Genomic DNA, 21,091 nt, shown 5'->3' with positions numbered 1-21,091 from the left:
TTATATAGTGCCTTATATACCATTGGTATGGTCTGAAGGCGCTGGTAGGTTGAACGCCCTTGGGAACCGAAGTTCAGATCAGTAGAGAGAGAAGAGAGATTCAAAGGTGCCTGTGAGCACCGGGTATGTGTGCAGCTGGTGTGGTATTTGTGTAATAGCTGCTTCTTAGCGGTAGGTGTGGTGGTTGAGAGATCAGGAGTATGTGTTCGTTCTGGCAGGATTTATCCAGACCGAATGTGGCTGTGTTAGGCCTGAGGAGAACGCCTGGCTGGGGGGAGTAATCAGCAGTGTTTACTTAGAATGATGGGGAGTGTGCGGCGGATGTTGGTACGTGAATATAGCGAGTATCCGTAGATGGAACTGTGTCACTAGCCTATGTACCTTGCTTTGTTCAATCCCAATATTAAAACCATCCTCTTGTACTCAGAATCAGTAGTGTTAGGAGCATTTTTGAATTGTCAGAACTTTTCTTGCACTAACTTTCTCTCATTTGTTTTCTAAAATCATACATCATTAGTGTTGTGAATAAATAAATTTAATCCCAGAAAGAAAGTGAGTATTCACCACGTGAAGGGTCCTTGGCCAGTCCTGCAGAGATTCATGTGTGGCATTCTCTTTTTCTATAGTCATAATCTAGTATAAGAAATCCCATTTGTCTATTAAAAGCGCATTCTTGTTTTCCATTTCTTGCGCATGTCTCAGAAAAACGACCTCTATTAAAGCGTCCATAACTTCCTCAATTTTCGTCCTAGAAACAAAAATTTTCAGCTTCTGCTTGTAGCCAACATCCTCAGCTTTCCATAGAACCTAAACCATTCCAAATTCATATAGTTCTCCCGCAGTCGCAATTCCAGTGCGCTTACAAGTTTGCAGCAAATTTCATTTAGGGAATATTCTGACACGTGTAAAACAGCTTTTTGCTCCCGACCTCAGATTTCACATTGCTTCTTAATATTAAATCATTGCTAGTGTTTATGTGCAACTATACAAAGCGGCTCCCATAAGAATTTAAACAAATTCAGCAATTTAGCCCATATTTAATGTTTTTGCACATTCCATTCTCAGATAACTTTAAAAACCATTTTGACAGCTTGCCAATCAATTCTGTTTCTCTCGTGTTTTCTGGGGGGAAAGTGGGATTATTTTGTTTGAAATCTGCCACTCCTGAAACCTGTTCTCTCCTCCTATCTCTTTACATTGTCTATTGAGGGAGTTGAGGGGTGTGCAGAGGGAAATAGTAACCACACTGCTATCTGTTCTGAACACACACACGTATTATTTCTGTGCTGAATCGTTTTACTCACTATTGCTTCTTGTGCATTAAAGAGATTGCTTAGTGTTACTTTACCCCATTGACGATTAGTGTATATCCATTAAACATAGTGTGATTAATATGTAACTACATAAGTAAATCTCAAATTTGCAAACCAACCTGATTCCTGGTTCAGTGGTTTGCAGGAGGGGGGGGCGTGACATGAGTGGTACATCGTTCAGAATAAAAACATTTAGACACAATAAATAAGCGTTTCAGTTGTGCATTACATGCTAGGCATTGACTTAGGTGAAGTGCCGGATTGAAATCACTTACAAGGGGTCGAGGGTGTAGAGGACACTGTTGGTGGCAGGACTTCGTTTCGGTTAGTCACAGTGCTTGAATCTCGATTTTAGGCACTTTCCAGTTGAACACCCTTGTGAAGAAAAGATCAGGTTGCAGAGCAGGCAACCGCGGGACAACTCCAGCAAGCAAAGAAGACGGGATTGCAACGGTAGTAACCACGGTCAGACAGCAACAGGTGATCTTCAATGGACGAACAGAGGAGCAAGCTCTTTATGTCTTCTGTTGATGCAAGGTGGCTGCAAATGTAAGAGTTGATGCAAGGTGGATGCAAATGTAAGAGCACTGTCTTATAGTACATGTTGAGGATCCTCCAAGTTCCAAGGATGCACTTGGAATGGCAACGGCTGCAGCAAGGTAGCCAGGAATGAGCCATTTAGTCCACCGATTGGTCCAGGGACACTTCTGAAGGCTTAGATCTTCAAACAGGAGGTCAAGATGGGTTATTCCATCAGTTCACAGGTCAAAACAGTGATGAGGGCCTTCTTGAGATGAGGCAGAGGAGTAGGGCTTCACCAGTTCTTCACTGGAATTTGTGCTGTTAGCCGTAGGAGGATTTCTCGGATTGTCAGTGGCTGCACTTCTTCATAGGGGTCTTGGCTTCAACTCTCTCAGATGGCTGCAGGAGTCCGTTTGATCCAGAATCTGGACTGAAAGCGTGCCCAGCTCCACCAAAGGTTCTGCCCCATCAATTGGTAGTGGCTATCCAATTATGGATAGCTACTGGCCACATCTGCCCAGCAACAGACGTTCAGGCACCAGGAGCTATACTGGGAAGAGACAGTCCCCGCTCCCACATTCAAGCTCACACAAAAACAGCTTCTTGCTCAGAAAAGCAGTAGCCTCGTGGATCATCCGATCCAACATCCCAAGGGTCCTAGAGCACTGTGCAAACACTGCTGTGTTGTTCCATCTTTGACTCTGTTTTGCAGCGCTATTCTCTTTTTAGGGTATTCTCATAGGTCCTGTAAGCATTTCACTAACCTCAATCTTAAATTACGATTTCTTCAATCGTCTTCACTTCATTGCTTGTCATCCTCACATTACTGAAAGCTCAACTGCAACACACTCCAGGTAGTTGCTGTCCTGTACTCCACCACCCATGCATGCATGGCTTTCAGAAACAAAAATATCAATGAAAGGATGAGTCCAGAGAAAAGGTAAGCCTGTCCTCTATGTGAGGTTGAATCTCATATGGGGCTTTGACTAAGAGCCATTAAGATTCCTGGTAAGGAAATTGGGGCTTTCATTATTTCGAGAACAAATGCCCCAATGGCCTTACTTAAGTAATCAGGAATATGATTTGCTCTAAAAATTAAATATTAGCCCACTGTAGTCATCACACAATGTGCAGACCCTCTTGGGCTGAGTCTTAAATCCATAAAAGGAAGGAAAGAAAAAAAAGGTAGAAGGGTATCTTTTGAACCAACCGAAATATTTTGCAGATCGCACAGCTACAATAAGCTGGCTAGGATAGCTAGCTGCAATGTAAACTCCCTACATGTATCATTCTTGCGCGCAGCATCACTAAATCAGCCTAATCGGTCATGTTCAACCAACTGACTCATCCAAACATTCCTAGAGTATAGGTAATTCAAAACCAATCATAAAACAGGCACATCAAATATTTGTACAATTCCAAGATGGCTGACTGAGAAGTGCACATGGAGCCGCTCTACATCCTGGGCCTGATTAATGTGAAAGCCCATGAAGCAGATACCGGCTCCCTGTACACCACACTGAAGGGGAGATGGTGACAGAGCCCTCCGCCTCCATCCACAGGCAGGAGTTGCTGCATCGTGGGTACTGTTGAAGAGGAGCAGTGGTGCGTGGTGTACGAGTGCCAAGTGTTGGTGGATCGGGGGGCACGCGGGTATACACCGGGCCGCACTGCAACACGGGGTGAGGACCGGAGAGATCAGTAGGCCCACGGGCGACAGCAAACCAGAGCTGGTGAGTGGAGTAGATCCTCTCCAACCCTCGCCACCTGTCCCACACAGCGAGGCCCAGCAGTGGCTGCAGAGGGTGGTGCAGGGTGCCAGGCCCGCTGCCGGGAGCCGCCAGAAGTGGAAAACTAAGAGCGGCAGTCAGGCCTCAGACAACGAGGAGCTGCGCACAGCGGGGACCTGATAGACTAAGGGATCAACAAGTCCCCGGGTCCTGCGGCGAGAGAGCATAGGCTACAGGAAGCACCAGCAAGTCCCCCAGTGAGAGCGTGAGGAAATTAGCTGTATCAGACATCTGAGCGTCGGCTGCAGAGGTGCAAAGCAGCGAGGCTGGGGTGGTGCCTGGTAGTGCGAGGCAAACGGAAGAGGGAAGAGGCACCTGGAGGGGCTACTGCACCAGAGAGACATGGAGCAGGAGTGAGCTCAATTTGGCCCCCCACAACATAAAGCGTGGGTGACACGTGGATCACGCATTGGGTGGGAAGCAACCTCCAAGAGATGGCTCCGATAGGTGTTGAGGCACGGAAAGCGGCACTCCAGCTTGGGGTGCACAGACCAAGCACACAGGAACAGACCAGACCCTGCCCCTCCCTTACAAGGGGGGTGAACTGGGCAAAACAAGGAATAGGACAATAGCTTTCAGCAGCTGGGCCAAGCTATGCACGAGTGCCCTGAGAGCATAGACTCCCCTCCCCCCCAATAAACAGCTGGCAGCAAGTGGGTGACTCCAGCCCCTGGATGGGGTAGCACCCTGACCAGAGCACTTGTAAGAAGGACAGTAGGAAGCGCAGTACCTATGCAGAGACGACCGGCTCCAAGGACAGGGGGCAGCAGCCAAGGAAACAAATGGGCGCGGCGGGGCTGAGGGCCCCACGCCAGCTGTGGGGGGAGTCAGGGGGCAGTGTGACTTCCAGATTCACAGAGCAAAGGGGAAGGGAATGCCAGCCCGAGTAAGGAAGGACAGCTGGAGCTCTGCTGGAAGCAGCGTGCAGAGGATTTAGTCAGCTCCCACGAATGGCAACGGTGGGAGAGCGACGGTTGGGGCATAGAGACGGACAGCATAGCCCTCAGCAAAGAAGATCTGAAGGAGTGCCTCCTTCCAAGATCAGCTTGCTCCTATAGAAACTCCCTGAAAGAATTTAGGGAATAAGTGAGGAGCCTTGGAGACAGTCGATACCACAGACAGGCTTTAACAGGAGGTATTGGAGGAAGTGAGGCAGAACAGTGAACTGCTGGAGCAGGCGGCGAGGGCAATCCAGAATTTGGAAATTCAGCTCGAAGACATGGAGAACCCATCGCGCCGGTCCAACATCTGAATAAAAGGACTCGGCAAGACTGTCCAAGATGTGGATTTGAGGGGGAACAATCCAGCAGTGCTTTGGGAACCTGTTAATGAATACTGCACCAGCAACAATAGGAGTGGCTCAAATACACAGGTCTGGCGCCAGGTGAACAGAGCTTGGAGCAAGGCCGAGGGATATATGGTTGCTGTGTCGTCCCAAGGACAGAAAGAAAGCATACTGAGCGCAGTTCAAAGGCAGGCTAACATCACGGTAAACAGGTCAACGGTCCAACTGTTTCTGGATCTGGCGCCGACAGCCCTAGAGAAACGCAGATCCATGGAACCGGTGAAGAGAGCGTTGAACGTGAAACAGATCAAGAACAAATGGACACTGCATAATAACCTGCGCAGAAGGGCAGTGCCCTACTACACTGAGGATGACAAAAATCCAGCAAAGCAGCCTAGGCGCTCCCCTGTACAGTGAGGAGACAATGGGAATGTTCCAGGGTGCCGGGGAGGTCAGGGGGGAGGGGAGCACACCTAAAAAAGGTCCACCAGCATGGGCCAAGGATGGACCAACTGATGGGGAGAACAACTGTTAAGACGGCCAGCAGTAGCAAAGAACATTGGAGGGAAGCGGGGGCGGAGGAGGAGATGCGGTGCAGATGGGAATATCGGAGGTTTGGAAAGGCAGGGGGACCATGAAGGCGCACTTCAGGAAATTGTGAAGTAGGTCGGCCCGGTACGCAGCAGGAAGATCAGGGAGGTTTTGGAATCTGGTGGGAGGTATAGGTATCGTCCTAATGGTTTTGGCTCAGGTGGTTACTCGCATCAGAGACATCATAGGATGTCTGCTTTAAGCCTGGGAGGGTAATGTGAGGGAGAGGGACGGGAGAAGGAGTGAGGGTGGGACGGGGACAATTTGGGGGATTGTTGTTCGGGATAAGAGTTGTCGAGGGGTAGCGGGGGGATCTCAGCTACAGGAAAGGCATAAGAACAAGCAGGCACAGCATTGTGAAGGGTTGGTTTGGAAGTGGGCAATCCTGGACATGTTCAAGGTACTGTTGCATAATGTAAGGGGGTTGAACACCACGATTAAACACAGCAAAGTGGAAATGCAGGCTAGAAGGGAGAATGTGCATATCCTAATGCTTCAATAAACTCATATGGAAAATTGATAAAACTAAGGTCAGGCTGAGGCAATTCTCAAAGGTGTATCAGGCTAACACTCTGGGGAAGATGGCTGGGTATTAAGAATTAGTTCATGGCACAAGTTACACAATCTAAAGTCAACCCAGAGGGCAGGTACTTATTTCTGCCGGTGCAATAGAACAACGGCAAGTCACACTGGCGATGGTCTATGCACCAAACGTCGGGCAAGATGGGTTCCTTGCTGAGGTGGCAGCCAAATTAGAGCAGTTTGTGGTGGGGGAGATTATACTCACATTTTCACATTGGGGATTTTAATTTGGCATGAGGCCCCCCCCCACCCTCACATAGATGGGAGTTCAGGAGCGCAAAGAGCCATGCCCGGACCCACCCACTCTTTGGTCAACAGTTTTGAAAATCTAACTCTGAGACTTGTGGTGGACCAAGAAGGGAGGAAGAGGGGATATACGTGCTTTTCTCATGTCCACCAGTCACTGTCCAGGATAGATTATGTATAAGAACATCTAGGTATATGGTGGACATGGGGAGGTTGAGCTGGGGTTGATTTCACTCTTGGACCATGCCCCTATAACTGCCATGGTTCAGGCTCACGGGGAGTGGAGGGGATTTGCAGTTCCCGGGGAATTGCTAAAGCATAGAGTGGTCATGGACACTATAGAGGAGGAAAATAGACTTACTTTGCTACCAACGATACCCCAGAGACCAGCTCAGAAGGGGTATGGGACACTTTCAAAGCAGTTATGTGGGGGGAATTAATTGCACTTAGGGCACAGAGGGAGAGGCATTGGGGGAGAATGGAAGACAAGTTGGAGATCCAATTTGGGGGGGGGTTATGCAGGCTTTGTTGGAAAAACAGACAAGCGCCCTACATAAGACATTGAAGCATATTCGGGGCCTGTTTGACCCGATAGGTGAATGGTCCCTACTTCTGGTCAAGCAAAGATTAGAAATTAGTGCCAACTAGGCGTATCGAATGCTGGCGCAGCAATTAAAATCAGCTGCAGCGGGCCAGACTATCCGCCAGATAGTGCAGGATACAGACTAAAACTCGGGGCGTTTGCACATTTCTATAAGTCCCTGTATACCTCCACCAACACGGACCATGAGGCTGTTATTTTGAGACCCCCAATGCTAATGAAACAGACGTCCATGGAAAGTAAGGGGTTGGAGGAAGTGGAGACAGCAATTAAGTCTCTCCCACTGAACAAAGCACCCAGACCAGATGGCATCCCGGCAATATTCTACAAGCAATACACGGGAAAGCTAGTCCCGTGGCTCACCAAACTATTTAACTCAATAGCCGCAATGGGTAATGTAACGCAGTCCATGGCGAAAGCTAAGGTAGTTGTGTGTAGGAAGACGAATAAAGATCCGACAAATTGTGGGTCCTATAGGCCCATTGCATTGATGGCTATAGACAAAATTATATACAGGATATTGGCAGCAAGTCTGCCTCTGCTTCTCCCGAAACTGCTCGGCCCCCATCAATCTGGGTTCATCACAGGGCGACAGACCTTCAATAACACCTAGTGTCACCTAGTCGAGAAACATCCAAGAGACAGACACGGTCGGTACGGATTTCATTAGATGCCGAAAAGGCTTTTGACCGTGTCGAATGGTCATGTTTGTTTTACGCCATGGAGCATATGGGGCGGGAAACAAGTTTCTGCAGATGTTAAGAGCTAACTACAGGAATCTCATGATGCGACTGCCGGTTAATGCTCACCTGTCCAGGTGCATCCCGATTCTCGGCGGGACCAGGCAGGGGTGTCCGCGTTCCCCGCTATTATACGCACTACATCTGGAGACATTACTCATGAAACCTTGGGTCAATACGGAACTGAGAGGCATACAATCGGGGGGAGGCAGAGACCACAAAGTGGTTGCATTTGCTGGCATGTTAATCACCTGAAAACTCCGGAGACTTGGATAGCAGCCCTTGTCGCAGAACTTCTGGTAATTGAACAGATAGCAGGGCTTAATATGAACAGTTACAAGTTCTGGCAGTCACACCGGCACAGCAGGGGTCCCCATCAGCATATTCCCATTTCAGCATAATATATCTGGGGGTCACTATCGCGAATACCATACCGCAGCTGTATTATAATAATTGCCCAGAGGTGCTACGACAGATTAAGGCAGATATGGGGAAGTGGACCTGCTGTTAATATCGTGGCACATTGTAGAGAAAACTATTAGGTTCAGGCCCTGTCCATAGTCCTTTTTTGTGGCACCGAACAAGCTGGTCTCAGCCTTTATCTAGCAGAATCAGTGCCTGTGGATCGCCCCGTCGACTTTAATGGCTCCCAGAGATAAAGGGGGCTTAGGACTCCCGAACTTTGTCAAATACGATGTGAGGCCCGACAGAGTGGTACGAGAGTGGTTTTAAGGAGATGGATCCAAAATATGGGCAGGGATGCACAGGGTGGTGGTGGGGAAGCCCCTGGAGGCGATTCTGTGGATTCATAGACATGATGGGCCCCAGAACACCTGCCTGAGCTATTGAGTGTCGGTGGTATGACAGGTTTGGTTCAGCTGTTGGAGCAGGGCACCCTATCCACACCCATCTTTGTTCACACCGCTATTTTGGAACCCCCAGTTCTCCGCAGGGACGGTGTAGGGATCCTTTTGACAATGGCAAAAGGTGGGGTGTAGGAAATGGCAGGATATGGTGAAGGGGACAGGTATACGACGTTTGTGTGTAAACATATAGGGCTCATGGAAGGGGATAGAATGGGGTATTGCCAGCTAAGACAATGGCTATCAGATGCCACGGTTAAACAAGCGGCCGGTAGGGAATGGACTACATTCGAAAGGTTTTTCACCACTCATATCAAAAATATGATATCCATTCTAGTCCACGGACACGCCACAATGCTCATATATGAAACAATGAGCAAGCACATTGGGTATGAACATCCCAACAGAGCATTGGGAAAACCTATGGGGGAAATATTCTTAAACTGACACCGTCTATGCAGATTAGAGAGACTTGGTATAAGGTTGTGATGCAGTGGCACTATACCCCAGTAAAGGTGCATAATATATACGCCACGGCTCCGATGGAGTGCATGGGGAGAGCGGATATGGTTGGAATGTCCGGTACTGGCCCCGTTTTGGTCAGACATTACCTCCCAGATACAAGCAATGATCGTATTTGACAAGTCGCTTAGCCTTAGAGAATGGGTGTGTGGTTGGTTTGACCCAGGAATTAACTTACCCACTAAGGATCAGAAAAAGGTCTTCATGATGCCGCCGATCCCAACATGGCTGGTGATAGTGAAGCATTGGAAGCAGAGAGCCACCAGCCGGGGTCGGGTGGCTTCAGAAGCCACTTAACCCCCTGTAGGGTCAATGGAGTGGGTCACGTAAAGCATATAGGGGAGAGTGTGAAATTCCGGCAAGACTGGCAGAAGGTTTTAGCGTACTTGCAAGGCGATTACATGATAAAATGTTGCCCGCATGGCCAGCATATATTGGACATTGTGAATGGTCAAATATGTTTATCGAGTGTGATGGGGAAAAGAATGGGATGGTGCTGACACGAGGGGGTGAGGGACAGTTACCGTTTGTTATACATGCAAAATGCCAATAAAAATATGTTTAAAAAATATATTTTAAATGTATAATCTGTATTGTGCACTTTGCTTGTAATGTTCTACTTATTCGTGTAATGTAACGTCTGCTCCAACATGCTCAGCGTTTCGTGGTCACACCAAAGGTGGTAAGGCACTTCACAGATGCCACATAGCATCTCATCCTACTGATGAAGGTGCATCCGTCAGGGGATCCGTTTTGAACAGATTCCTTGGTGTTTTCACAGGTTTTAATGTAGGGTTGCAGAGTGTAGCTCCTGCCCAAAAACAGCAGGTCTGCTGGGAAAACACCTAGCCAAAAGGTCAAAATAATTTGTATCAACTGTGGTCCTAATGACAGTCATGTGTCTCTCCCACTTGAAGCTAATTTTGGGAATTCAACAAGCAGCAGCATTAACCTTTCAATGATTCAGTGCAATATACTGGACACCATGCACATGGATCGGCGTACTGTCTTCTGATGGTGCCCAAATAGGTGGGCATGCAGACATTTGGTCCCTTTCCAAGTTAATACTTTTCCTGCTTTCTTCCCCCTCATCTTAAGACTCACCTTTCCACTCTGTCACCTTTTGACTAGACCGTGGGAAGCTGGAGAATGCATGGCTAAAGCAAAGATAGGGTCTGGATTTGGTGTCAAGGAGACTTATCCAAGCCGGAAAAAGACCCGGCACATATTGCTTCCTGCATTCCTACACACACTACACAAAACCTGTATCTAGTGACACAAAAGCCATATCCAACTTTCCTCATCGCCCCAACACTAAGCCTAGACCTGGTGTCCCACCTCCCCAATACAAACCCCAGCTCTGATGTCCTAACCATCTAACCAAACAACGCCGGGCACCTTGCCTCCCCCACCCCAACACAAAACCCAGATCTGACACGTGCATTAAACATCAAAAAGTAATATTTGAAGCTTGCCATCAAGAACTGAAAGACTATCTATTGTGGCATTCAGATATTAGCTAGATCCATTTCTTCAGGCCGAGCATCTGCCATGCATTGGGTCAGGGAGTAACATTTCACGTTTCAAGCTGCTAGCAAGTGAAAAAGTCATTTGCCACCTTAATTCTACACATAGATACAGCAAACAATGTCCTACTGGCTAAGAGTCCATTATCGCTAGCCCTTGCCTAGTGCACATTTTTGGCCCTGTATTGGGTTGTGCAATCGCTCAAAGAGAAATTCACAGAAATGCTATGCCCGTATGATAGCTCAGCAAGTTGAACACTGGATAACGACACTGTTTTTCACACTGTAGGACTGTCCTGCAGGTTTTTTTTGCCAACTAGATTTCTTGCGCACAGACTGGGGTGGCACCTGTTTTAACCAGGCACAGGTTTAAAACTTGGTTCAAGCTCAGGCCAACTATTAGGCCAAACTGGGATTGGCCCCGCCCGACTCCTACAGCTCTACCCTTGACAATGTTGTTGCTGCCAGCCAAAGGGACATCAGGATTCACATGCAAGTGTGCAAGTTAGCAGAAGATATCATGCCATACCCAAACAAGCCTCCATACCCATCACAAGGTCACATACCTACTAACAGTAGTACTTAGTAGCATTTTTCAGCCTAGCAATGGCTTACTCATCCCACTCCGCTCAAGAAAACCTATTCGATTCTGCACGCATCCAAAAGGCACTCCTACAACCTCCTGCTCATGAGAAATCAGAGCAGGAGAGAGTAGGATTTGACTTAACACCTTGGGTGAGAAGTTCCTGTTACGAAACGTGTTGAAAAGTGTAAAGATTTAACAGATATATGGTCAGACAAGATTTATACTAGGCTCTGCTATTGTAAACAATTCTTTTATGAAAAAGGAGCTAAAGCTAATGCCATGTTAGCAAATAGGTTATGAAGGGCCATCACTGCTGGATCCCGGCCCTTGGGGTGGAAGTGTAAGGGAGGATCACCTGGTAGCGGAATGCCCTTGGTGAGACACGGTATCCCCCATAGCCATTCCACAAGACCCCCTCAATCCCAGCCGCATGTATGGGATATTGTTACCCTTCTTCCTTTGTCCAGGATAACACCAGAAGGTGCCATTGCTCCAGGGACACTAGGAAGAGGGTGGAAAAGAGCAGGTCCACAGGCAAGACATGGCATACTCTTTTCCTTGTAATAATCAACCACTCCCCCCGGCCCCCTGCTTTTATAGGCTGTTGTCAATCACTTCCCCTCATTCATGCCACTTTAGTACTGAGACGAGGAAAAGGAGACTAAGAGTGGTACACACCAACATGTCATTTCACCACCCTGGTATTGAGACGAGGAAGAGGCCTGCAGACTGTTGCGAGGGTCCGGCATGTCCAGAGAGCTCAACTAACTATGGTCAGGCAATTGGATTTAAGGAGGCACACCTGCAACCTTGTTAAATGGTTGCAGGTGTATAAAAGAGGAGTCGGGCCGAGCGTTGCAGGCCTGAAACCCTGTGGAGACATAGGCTGCAGAGGATGGTCCGGTCATGAAACTAGGACGCCAGCAAGTTCCCTGTGCCTGGATAGACTGTGGCGCCAAGGTCCAGGCAGGCCGTAAGAGGGGCACAGTGGTGGGAGCCTCCCTGGTTGGGTGATCACAGCAGTATGCACAGAAGAAATCTGAGGCACAGAAGAAATATGGTTGCTGTAAGCTACCGGCAGCGTCCAAGGGAAGCGAGCGGAGCTGCCGGCAAACCACAGAAAGAAGACCGGAGTGTGAGCGGGGCTCGCGAAACAGAAAGGTGTATGCGGTGCAGAAGACTAGGAAAGAAGCCACTCAGAGGAGACACCAAGGACTGGTGAGTGAATGCAAGGAAGCACCCGAAAGGGGACACTCCCTGGGGCGGTTACCGGGCAAAAGTGATTGCTGAATGAACAAATTGAGATGTGCAAGATACTGTGAGCAAAAGAACAGGAATGAAGAAGTATTGAATATCGAATTAAAAGAAAGCTTTGACAAGCCTAGGAAAGCTTTTGAGATGCCTGTGAACAGAAGAGAAGTGTGTGTGAAGTACATGTACAATGTATTGAAAGCAAAGAACAGATCTAATCAAATGCAGTGAAAAGCCAGTATTGCATATTACTGAAGAGTGTGAAAGAAATGTGGTACGGACAAGAGCACCACAGCGTCTGTATGAAAGAACACATTGTGGCAAAGTCAAGAGACTGGCAAAGAGGAAAACACATTGTGGCAAAGCCAAAAGGCTGGCAAAGAGAAAGCCAAGTGAATATGAGCCAGAACACAGGTGGAGGTACAAAAGAACCTGTGTGGGCAAAAATGCCTGGGGTTGCCGGTTGCATGATCTGTAATGGGTGGACAAGGTGGTCTGGCAATTGCACCTGACCGGGGATACCCAATCTGTGAAAGCCAAGAAAACATACAGAAGTGTATGGACGAGATTGCTGGAGAGAAACAGTAGAAAGACATCTGTATAAGCTGTCAAACCAGAAGGAGTGTAAAGTTGACCTGGATCTGGCTTTTAGATATTAAGAGACTGAAACCAAGTGAAAGCTGGAAAAGCCTACGTCTTGAGGAAGGGAACCCTAAGAGTTTATGAACTTGTCACTTGTTGCTGTGAGGAAGGGAACCTCAAGGTCTCTTTTTGGAACTAAGTTGCATTCTTGGTGAAGGGAACCCCGAGACTTTGTGGAACTGTCTGTAATTTGGGGAAGGGAAGCAGGCACTTTTGTGGAACTTGGGGAAGGGGTGCTGGAAAGCAAACCCAGAGTTGGAAAAATATCAGAACTTCAGTTGGACACTTTCTTTTGATGACAGAAATCCCTACACATGGTTTAGCTTTAGTTGTGAGGGCAAGCATAGGTTTTGGACACAGACAGACTTTTCAGTTGAACTCACTGTTTTCTTTAGGTAGGGAAATCCCACCTTAGCATAGGGCAAGTTGGGCCTTAAACCATCCTGACATTTAAATGAATAAAGTTATTTTATTTGCACTTTGAATCTGTTGTCTGTGTCTTGCTTCATGATGCCTTCACAGTATACCACTGAAGGGAAGGGGAGTTTTTTTTGGGGAAGGTAGTAAGCGGGAGTTGGCTAACCTGTGGAAAAGCATTTGCACTGGACTGGGAGGCTAGGATGCAGTATAAAGACAATGTACACAAGATAAAAACAATGTGCTAATAGTATTACAGACTGCAAGAGTGGTCATTAATACTCCGGGATTGACCATTTCTGTTTCGGACTATACCTTGAGATAACTACCACTGCTGTGCTCCAAGTAAAACAATGTAAAATTGAAAACAAAGTAAAAAATTCAAATATCTTGGCCTTTGCAGTATCAAATTCCTTATAGCCGAGCATACTATGCACTTAGGATTTAGCATCTATTCAAAAAAATGTATAAACAATCTGTACTAGAACAATGCAACCTATAAGCACATAATCTTGGATTAAGCCAATTACATTTGCAATGATGGCTCAATCAAACAGTAAATTGTAGCATGGATGTATGAAACTGGTCCTGGTCATTCATGTTTACGATTGAATATGCTTCAAACTAGGTTACATGAATTAAGACAAAAAGATGAGTCCCTGACGTTTAACAGGACTTTAATAGCCTGTTCTGTGGGATGGTGCCCACTCATGGGGGTCTACAATCATGGTTTTAGCCCACAGTGCCTTACAATAGGAGAAAGATCAGTTTGGAGATCAATGACCTTGCATTTCAGTGCTGGACTGCCCATGCGGTTACAAGACCATGCTGATATGCAAGAAGATATTTCTCCCATGTGAAAGGTACAATCACAACTATAGACCTTCCTACATGAGAACCATCCCATAGAACAGTTTATTTGGCCATGTTCATTCTCAGTAGAGGAGAATGAAACTTTCTTTCTTAAAGTATGTCTTATAAACGCTACAAGCAGCACATGGCAAAGATCCATGTCATTTTGGAGCAACATATACACAGTGTAGACTGTACCAAGCAAAAGCACACTTAAGGACAGCGCTGCTAATATCAGGAAGGTGAGCTTGCACAGTATCAGAAATGGCCAAAGTACAAAAGCAACTCAAAGCATATTGATAATACTCAGGTTAATTAAAAAGTGAATTAAAACATGTTAACACTACATAACCAAGGTTACCTAATGCCATGTTCATCACCTGCACTACGAAGGTTCATCTTACTGTCGAGACTGAACAAATTACCTGTACATTTAAGAAAGTAGGCACTTTTCAAATTATCACAGTGGCTCTCTTGTGCCTCATTTTAAAAGCTGAGACTCCACGTCACATACTAACTGATTGTCGACCAAATGGTTCTCTCTACATGACCCTATTGGGCTCCTTCATGAGCAATTACTAAAGTATAAAGGATGATGCATTTTGGAGCCACTGCCTGAACAAATCGTTACCTATAGCACTTTATCGTGTATGGCTATATGATATGATATATTTGTATTGCGCTCATACACAAGTGTTTCAGAGCATGACAAGGCAAGGGAGGGGAATAGGGGAGAACACATCAACGATCTTATTAGGCCCAGTGACATTGAGAACACGCAAGTGCATGGCAAAAGTGAAAGGGGGGGAAAGTGCATGGACTAGGAGAGTGCGGAGCGGAGGAAAAAAGATAAATAAAAATAAATACAAATAAATAGATAACAGAGGCCATCAGCAGTGGTAGTGCAGCTAGCAAGTGACAAGTGTAGAAAGAGTAAGTCTAAATAAGTGCAGAAAAAGAAGAAAAGGGGGTGGGGAACTGTATGGGTACAGATACAGTCCCCATTTCAAGGGGTGGCCAGGTGACAGTGCAGGAGGGTGGCAGGGTGAGCAGATACCTAGGCCCAGGGGACAGAGGGTGGCCAGGTGCACAGTGCCAAGAGAGCAGATCAGCAGGGGAGAGGGGGAGCGAAGGCAGGACCAAAGAGGAAGGTCTTGAGGTGCTTCCGGAACCAGCGATGGTGTTCATGTTTTAGAGTGGCAGGGAGGCTATTAGAGAGGGAGGCCCCAGTCGAAGACAGATCTACCCCCAGCTCGTTTCTTTCAAAAACGACTGACCCTGAGGGAGGTGGAGGAATGAAGAGCTCGAGAGAGAGGAGGTATTTACGGAGGGATAGCTGAAGGTATTTTGGACCCAGGCCCCAGAAAGCCTTTGTTCACAATGCAGAGGGTTTTGAATTTAATCCTTGCATCCACTGGGAGCCAATGGAGAGATTTCAGAGCTGGAGAGATACGATCCCAGGGCTTGAGGCCAAGGACAAGTCTAGCAGTCCTGTTCTCGATTAGTTGCAGAGGGCGGAGAGTAGAGGCAGGTAGATTTTAGGAAGAGGCTGTTACAATAGTCCAACCTGGAGAGAACCAGAGCTTGGGAGACGGTGAGCTTCTGGGGAAAGGAGAGGAAAGGCAGAGTACCTCTGAGGAGGTGCAATAGGAAGTTTGAGTTTTTAGTGACCTCAGATGTGGGAGGAGAAGGAAATGGTGGAGTCAAAGATGACCCCAAGGTTCTTAGCCTCACAGGTGGGGGTAGGAGGAAGGCCAAGGGAGGCCGGCCAGTGAGTGAGGGGAAAGGATGATGGAGGTGTGCCGATGAGGAGGATCTCCGTCTTGCTGGCATTCAGACAGAGGTCATTTGTGGCACACCAATCTTGAATGGCAGTTAAGACACTCCGAGGTGAGAGAAGAAGAGGAGGTGGCAGAGGGCAGCCTGAAAATGAGTTAAGTGTCATCAGCGTATCACTGGAAATTGGAGCAGAAAAAGGCAATGCAGTGGGTGAGAGTTCCAGGTATTGGTTGAAAAGCCAGGGCGAGAGGTTAGAGCCCTGGGGAATGCCACAGGTAGAGAGGAAGATGGATGATAGCAAGGATCCATGTTGGACCTGGGAGGGTCGATCAGAGAGGAAAGAGGTCAGCCGAGGAAAGAGGCTAGTGGTAGAGCCGCTATTAAATGAAACGCTGAGATATCAGCAGGTATTTTAGGATTGATAATTTAGCGCATTTCAGATTTGTATGCAAAATGTTAGTTTTAGATTGTTTTGTAAATTGCTCTATTTTAATCAAATTTTGTATGAATTGTATGATACGTGATATTTTTTTGGTATTGTTTTTTCTTTTCTATACATTTTATATAATGGGAAAAGTTCTATGAGCTCAAACACATTAATAACAGAATTAGATTTTTAATCAAAATGCAATTCCAGACAATTTAGTTTGTGAAGTATGAGTAAGAATATCATAGCCTCGCATAAAAGAATTATTACTTCCAACTAGTTCCTTAATAAAAAATAAAAAAGGTTACATATTTAAGTCCCAGCCAGTTGCTGAGACACACAATACACTTTGGGAGAAGCTGCTTTTAGGACTAGCACACCATTCTTCAGCCAAACTAAGAACCAACCTTATTATCTCCTCCGGACACAGCTAGGATGTTGGCTGTGATGGACCAGCTTACATGCCATACCACATCATTGAACTTGTGTAGTAGCTGTGGGGTCCAGGAGTTTCCAGCTGCGTCATCACATGTCCAGATGAACACTCTGCCATCCTGAAACAAAAAACGGTGAACATCTCAAGTAACAATTTAAAACAGAGTTCACAAGGGTTGTCGCACAGTAGGCGAAGTTTGTGCTTTGCCTGAAAACAGAAGAGGAAGAGACAAGGATCCAGAAAATGTATCACAACTTGTAGATCCAATGGTCTTTTGTTTACACACTCAAACTGCTTCAATCCAAGTCCCAATAAACAGAAGTCTTTGAGACATTCTGAGGATGGGCTTGCAAGATGGTTTTTGAAGGCAAAACTCTACACCATTAAGCCACACCTTTACCATCCAGGCCACCCTCACATTCTGTGCCTTCAGGAAACTGCCTTTGGAGAGTACTCAAATCCCACCAGCCTTGAGTGACAGACAATGCTCAAGAGTTACCAATCAAGCAACTAGTAAACCATGATCCAGTAGGAAATTGTTTAGAGGAAATTAACAGCAATTAAGTATTGAAAAGTAGATCGCATTTAGGTGGCAACTCCCATCTTGGCTACTTAGTACAGTAGATAGGGGACATATTTGGAAGAATTGTGCTATTGATTATAGAGGCAAATATAGGGCACATACATTACATATTGAAAAGGTTTTATTTTGGCTAGGAGGACATCCCAAAGCTTCCCCCTAACAGGAACGGCAGACATTCAAAATGGCAGCCTCCGAAAATTATTAATCTCCTCTTTCGTATGTTATTTGATGCTGTTACTTGCATATTAAATGCAATTTCAGTGAACGTATGTTATAAATGTATGCAAAACATCCAACAGTTCACAAAAATACATACACAAAACAAGGGTGTGTAAAAAGAGTATGTTAGTTTAGGGGGTAGGAGCTTGAAGGAACTGTGGATCACTGCGCTTAAAATAGAAATATTCTTTAGTATTTCTGCCTTTGATATTTCCTGCTGCCTATGAATGTGGTTCCAGTGGGACAGAGCTCCTGCAGTGCCAGGGTTAAGATTGTACGGGTTTGGGGTTGGAACCTGGTTTTACAGTGGCACTGGATTTGATGTTAACCAATTGCTATCAAGTACTCCATGTTTGTATTTATTTTTGTTTATATAGCGCTTTACACCAAAGCGCTGCACACTTAACAGGATACATATGACAATAACATTATAACAGTAATAGTAGAAGCAATTTACAGTTAAGAATCAGACCAACAAAACAATAAGAGCAATTAACTGGGAGTGAGGGGAGAAGGAGAATCGAACTGAGAGGGAGGGGAGAGGAAGAGGGAAACGGGTGGGGTGAAGGGTGAGAATGGGGGTGGAGATGATCAAGGAGATAAGGCATGGAGGGAGGGGAGCAGGAAGGGGTTTCATGGCGGGGAATGGAGAAGGAAAGATTTGAGGGAAGTTCGGAATGAGGAAAAGGTGGAAATAGAGCAGAGTGAGAGGTAAGGAGTTCCAGTCTACGTCTGTGTGGGCCATGATAGAGCCGTGCGTCTGTGCAACTGTGTTTGTACAGGGAAGCAGGAGGCAATGACACCAGTGTAATTGAGGCATCATGATATTGGGCTGCCTTGGGGGTCGGCCGGGTAGTGCATTGGGAGCGCACTAGATCAGGTGTGATAATGCCCAATTGGCGTGCCTATGTCTGTGTGAGGGGGAGGTGGAATGGTTGCTGGGGGCTAATGACTTACCCGTGCCCAGCGGGCAGTAAAATAGCGTTCTGCTGTACTCACAGCAATCGTCTGTTAAGCGATCCTGTGTCTATGCGAAGTCTCGATATATATCAGAGATTCCGATAGGCCATGGGAGAGTGCTCTTGTCCGCTATTTGCTGATTGGATGCTGTACGCTGGGTCCTAATGCGGCTGATAGGCAGAGCCAGTTAGTTCTGCTTCTCTGTTCAGATAGGGGCTGCCAGTTGTGCAAGCACTCTATTGGGTGGTAAATTATTAATTGACTAGTCAGCGTGTATGCCGGCGGAGGCTCCGATTGTGAGGCTTGTACCTTGTTGATACGTGATGCCGGCTAAGCAATATATATGGAGTTTACGGTTCGTCGATAAAACACATGTGGGTTTATGCCAGCCATTAGTGCCATGTTAAATTAGCATCCGTTGTTCGCATTTACTAAAAAGATTGGACAATGTCAAGTACAAAAGGGCAGAGATGCATTCCAGAAGTGGAATTGCTGGTCGCCAGGCATTGTGTTCGCAACACCGAAGTCAGCATTTGTGGGGATAATTAACATACGTAAGGAGAATGCTTGTAGAAAAGGGGCGTGGGTGCCCTGAGTGATGTTTGCGCATGGTCCTCAGGCCGAGCAGAATAGTTTGTGCATGACTCCATTAGGATGCTAACAAACCCTACAACAATACTCCCAAATATCCTAGCCTCGCCACCCTACTCTTATACTTTGTTACTTATCCTCACAGAAGATAACCAGCTACCGCCCCTTGAAAGATATCTGACGAGACCTACACAGGACAGGACGCACCCCAGTGCATCGTAAGCACCCCAACATAACAAACCAACATGGGGTACTACATAGCAACTGGTTGACACCAGATCCAGCGACACTGTAAAACCGGGTTCCAAACGTGTAAAAAGAGTAGTTAATGTTATTTTTTTGTTCACGGGTGAAGGAGTTTGTATGACAACGTAAGAAGAAAAAGATAATATGGAGAAAGTACGTAAATTGAAGAAACAGTTCAAGCCCAATACTTCTAGACAAATCACAAAAACAGAGTGGAACAAGTGTTTCATCAGCCAAGACGACAATTCGGTATTCTTCCCTGTCCAGCAGAGACTAAACGTGATACAAAGGGGGCTGGTTAGACGATCATTTCCGATTTGCTTGTGGGGTTTAGTAATGTTTACCAAGGACAATTAATCGCTAGCATCTGGATGAAGGTGGAGGTTTTGAGGCAACATTGGTACGACGTACAGCTCAGTTTCACGAATCATGTAGATTGCAGTTCAATAAAACAAAACTGCAAAGAGCAGAGAAAATGAGGATTTTGCCAGCAGATAATGTGGCTAGTTCTACAAAATTCACCAGTCAGTGTTAAACAAATGTTTAGTAAATACAAAGCCAATATGCTTTTTTTGGGACTGGCTTGCCCGAGCTGCAAGATCATTAAACTAGAAGACCAACCCCTGCTTGCTAAACTGAGTGCAGGTAATTTTATTGCACAAGATGCCATGTAATATATTTATTGACTCATATTTTTATATGATTGAGCAAGAGAGAAAAACAGCAGCACATGAATAGGAGATGGACCTAATTAAGAAGTAGTGCACTTGCAGAACTTGTATCATATATCAACGATGCTCTTCCAGACAATACAATTGCACCCACATTTAAAACTGGCGGACCTATGCAATCTGTACAGCATGAAACAACTTGACAGTGATCTTTCAAGACACATGCATTCCACGAAACTGGAAAACAGGATACTTGCTTACTTTCCTGCCAACAAACATATTTAATAATGGATCTGCACTGAGCAAAACATGCAAATACAATGAAGATAGTGACACTGTTCATCTTGCTAAAGCAGCAAATATAGTGAGAAGAGACTGTGCCAGCATCTCTGTAAGCACTGGTTGCTATGGTTACGAACGGCCCAAACATTAAAGCACAGTCAAGTTCTTCGACAATGCCACAACCAATCTTCAATGTTGCAGTTACTAATGTACAACGGTTTTGGGAGATGTCTGGAGTACGAGTCTGAAAGAGCCTTCAGGCACAACCGAAAACGGGAAACTCCTTTGCCCATCTTCTTAGGTATTTTAATCCATACAAGAACTCGAAAGCGTGAACTTGTTGAAACCCTGCACAAGCTTGGGTTAAGCATATCATATGACCCTCTGTTGCACATTTTATCAGCACTTGGCAATGAAATAGGTCACCACTATCACACAGAAAATGCAGTCATTCCTCTTCAGTCGACAATATAGACCACAATCCAAGCTCTACCAGAGCTCATGACTCTTATATCAATATTTCAACATCCAGATAGGACTAAAACTCTTGTGCCGAGTAAGTGTCTAA

General features: G+C 46.1%; 1 protein-coding gene across 1 annotated transcript in view; it reads right to left on the bottom strand.

Moving 5' to 3' along the window:
* SEC13 (SEC13 homolog, nuclear pore and COPII coat complex component) overlaps positions 1-21,091 on the bottom strand; it is a 207,506-nt gene that overhangs the window by 56,708 nt on the left and 129,707 nt on the right. Inside the window, exon 8 of the mRNA XM_069643461.1 lies at positions 16,943-17,089. Coding sequence (XP_069499562.1) covers positions 16,943-17,089 — 147 coding nt within the window. The remainder of the gene's footprint in view (positions 1-16,942; positions 17,090-21,091) is intronic.

The sequence above is a fragment of the Ambystoma mexicanum genome, chromosome 2p, assembly GCF_040938575.1.
Source record: "Ambystoma mexicanum isolate Mex_15411 chromosome 2p, UKY_AmexF1_1, whole genome shotgun sequence".
Lineage (NCBI taxonomy): Eukaryota > Metazoa > Chordata > Amphibia > Caudata > Ambystomatidae > Ambystoma > Ambystoma mexicanum.
Note: the sequence above shows the minus strand (reverse complement) of the source record. Positions and strands in the feature narration are given on the sequence as shown.